Source organism: Dipodomys ordii, unplaced genomic scaffold, assembly GCF_000151885.1.
Source record: "Dipodomys ordii isolate 6190 unplaced genomic scaffold, Dord_2.0 Scaffold34, whole genome shotgun sequence".
Taxonomy (NCBI): domain Eukaryota; kingdom Metazoa; phylum Chordata; class Mammalia; order Rodentia; family Heteromyidae; genus Dipodomys; species Dipodomys ordii.
The window spans coordinates 14,815,996-14,818,731 of record NW_012267250.1 but is presented as its reverse complement, the minus strand read 5'-3'; the positions used below and the strand labels follow the sequence as shown (position 1 = coordinate 14,818,731).

Here is a 2,736-nt window from a genome sequence, read left to right as displayed (position 1 = left end):
CACACACACACACACACACACACACACACACACACACACACACACACACACACACACACACACACACACACACACACACCCTTAATATATTAGCAGGTAACAAATTGGGCTGCATTTTCCTGCTTAGTTTGTATCACAAAATACAAGCTACTTTTCTTTTTTTTTTAATTGTTATTATAAAGGTAATGTATAGAGGAGTTACAGTGACATAAGTCAGTTAAAGGGGACATTTGTTTTTGGACAATATCACCCCTTCCCTTACTTTCTCCCAATTTTTCCCTCCTATCCTTGCCCACAAGTTGTATAGTTCATTTTCAACATAGTGTTAAGTGAGTACCACTGCTGTATGCATTCACCATTTGTCCCTCCATTTCTGTGCCCCAACTTACCTTCCCAAAGACAGATAAGCAAACAAGACAAGAAAACAAAAATAATATAAATAAAACCTCTTGTTTCCATTTCCTGGAGTTTATTCCAATAAATACGATTTTATATGATCGGAGGCATATAGCCATTGTACCTTTGTATTAAGCCACTTGTTTTTCTTTTTCTGTTTGTTTTGTTTTTGTCTGTAATGGGGTCTGAACTCGGCCTGGACACTGTCCCTAAGCTCCTCAGCTCAAGGCTAGCACTCTACCACTTGAGCCACAGTGCCACTCCTGGCTTTTTCTGCTTGTGTGGTGCTGAAGAATTGAACCCAGGGCTTCATGCATGCAAGGCAAGCAAGCACTCTACCACTGAGTCCCTTCCCAGTCCTTTATCTTTTTATCTTTATTTTTATTTATTTGCCAGTCCTGGGACCTGAACTCAGGGACCGAGTTTCTTTTTGTTCAAGGCTAGCACTCTACCACTTCAGGCCACAGCACCACTTCTGGCTTTTTCTGTTTATGTGGCATGGAGGAATCAAACTTAGGGTTTCATGCATGCTAGGCAAGCACCCTAAATGCCACATTCCCAGCCCAAGCCACTTGTTTTTAAAGGATGGTATCGTCAGGCTATACCTGGCTCCTTTTTAGGTAACTACTTACCTTATTGATATAAAACTGTGACAAGGTAGCAGCATTAATAGCCCACTCCATAGGATGATAGGCATTGTGCTCAAGCTGTCGCTTCAGTGTGCTGTGGCAATAGTGAGCAGCCTTCTCAAACATTTCCATATGCTGGTAGACTTGAGCCAGGTAATACAGGTTATGAGTATAAACCTTCTCAAATCTGTGAAGAAAAAGTATTGCACAATGGCTTGTAAGTAATTTGTTTTGTTGGTCTTAGGGCTTGAATTCAGGGGCTGGGTACTGTCCCTGAGCTCTTTTTGCTCAAGGCTAGTGCTCTACCACTTTGAGCCACAGTGCCACTTCCAGTTTTCTGGTGGTTAACTGGAGATAAGAGTCTCATGGGCTTTGCTACCTGGGCTAGTTTTGAACCATGATCCTAGGATCCCAGCCTCCTGAGTAGCTAGGGTTGCAGGTGTGAGCCACCAGCGCCCAGTTTATAAGTAAATTTCATACCTAATTTTCTTGATCCTCCCACCAACCCTTTGAGTTGTGTCTGGTACATGTAGTTTTATGACAGGAAACAGTCTCAGATCTGACCAAGGCCATGTAACTTGTAAGTGGCAAATGGAGTAGGGCTGGGGCATAGCTCAAATGGTAAAGTGCTTGCCAAGCAAGCCCAAGGTCCCGAGTTCAAACCTCATACTACAAGGGTTGGGGGTAATCCACTGTTTCACTTGAATGACTTCTAAGCAGCAAAGGTAAGGCTTTTTTGAACTATCATTTTGCTTATACTATGTGGTAACACATGTTGATCTCTATACCAACTAACCTTTTTGATCTCTCCTGTTCAGTGAGCCTCTCTTCTTCAGGAAGAAAGTGTTCTGTCGGATCAAAAGGAGGACTCCCAATCTATGATTAAACAATAAAAGCCCTTTAAAAATTTGAACTATGAACATCAAGCACCCTCTTCTGGGGAAAAGGAGAAATCAATTTTAAGTTGCTGGGTTTTTGTTTTCTCTCTCTCTTTTGGGGAGGATATATAGAGAAAGGGTTTTACTACATAATTCATGCTAACTTTTTTTTTTTTTTTTGGATCCGGTCGTGGGCCTGAACTCTGGGCCTGGGCACTGTCCCTCAGCTCTTCAGCTCAAGGCTAGTGCTCTACCAGTTGAGCCACAGCACCACTTCCAGCTTTTTTTTTTTTCTGCTTATGTGGTGCTGAGGAATCAAACCCAGGGCCTCATGCATGCAAGGCAAGTGCTCTACCACTGAGCCACCTTCCCAGCCCCAATTCACACTAATTTTGAATGCTCCCTCCTCTTTCCTGCCTCAGACTCTTGAGTTCTGCATCATAGGCTGGGAATATGGCTTAATGGTAGAGAACTTGCCTAGCATGCATGAAGCACTGGGTTCGATTCCTCAATATCACATAAACAGAAAAAGCTGGAAGTAGCACTATGGCTCAAGTGGTAGAATGCTAGTCTTGATCAAAAAAAGCTCAAGGACAGTGCCCAGGCCAAGTTCAAGCCTCAGGACTGGCAAAACAAACAAACAAACAAATAATGTTGTGCATTACTTCTCCCAGTGAATGTGTGAACTGTTCTTAAACTATAATTTTCTAAGTATATGGCTATAATCCTAGCACTTGAGAAGCTTGAGGCAGGATGATCATGAGTTGGGGGGTGGAGGGTCAAAGTGTCTACATAGACATCACCTAAAAAAAAAATCTGCTGGGCACTGGTGG

The 2,736-nt window shown here is 42.7% G+C and overlaps 1 protein-coding gene across 1 annotated transcript in view; it reads right to left on the bottom strand.

Annotated features, from left to right (window-relative positions):
* Window positions 1-2,736, bottom strand: part of Kif1bp (KIF1 binding protein) — a 17,606-nt gene that overhangs the window by 10,048 nt on the left and 4,822 nt on the right. Inside the window, exons 3-4 of the mRNA XM_013017059.1 lie at window positions 1,822-1,901; window positions 1,029-1,212 (exon numbers count right to left, since the gene is read on the bottom strand). Coding sequence (XP_012872513.1) covers window positions 1,029-1,212; window positions 1,822-1,901 — 264 coding nt within the window. The remainder of the gene's footprint in view (window positions 1-1,028; window positions 1,213-1,821; window positions 1,902-2,736) is intronic.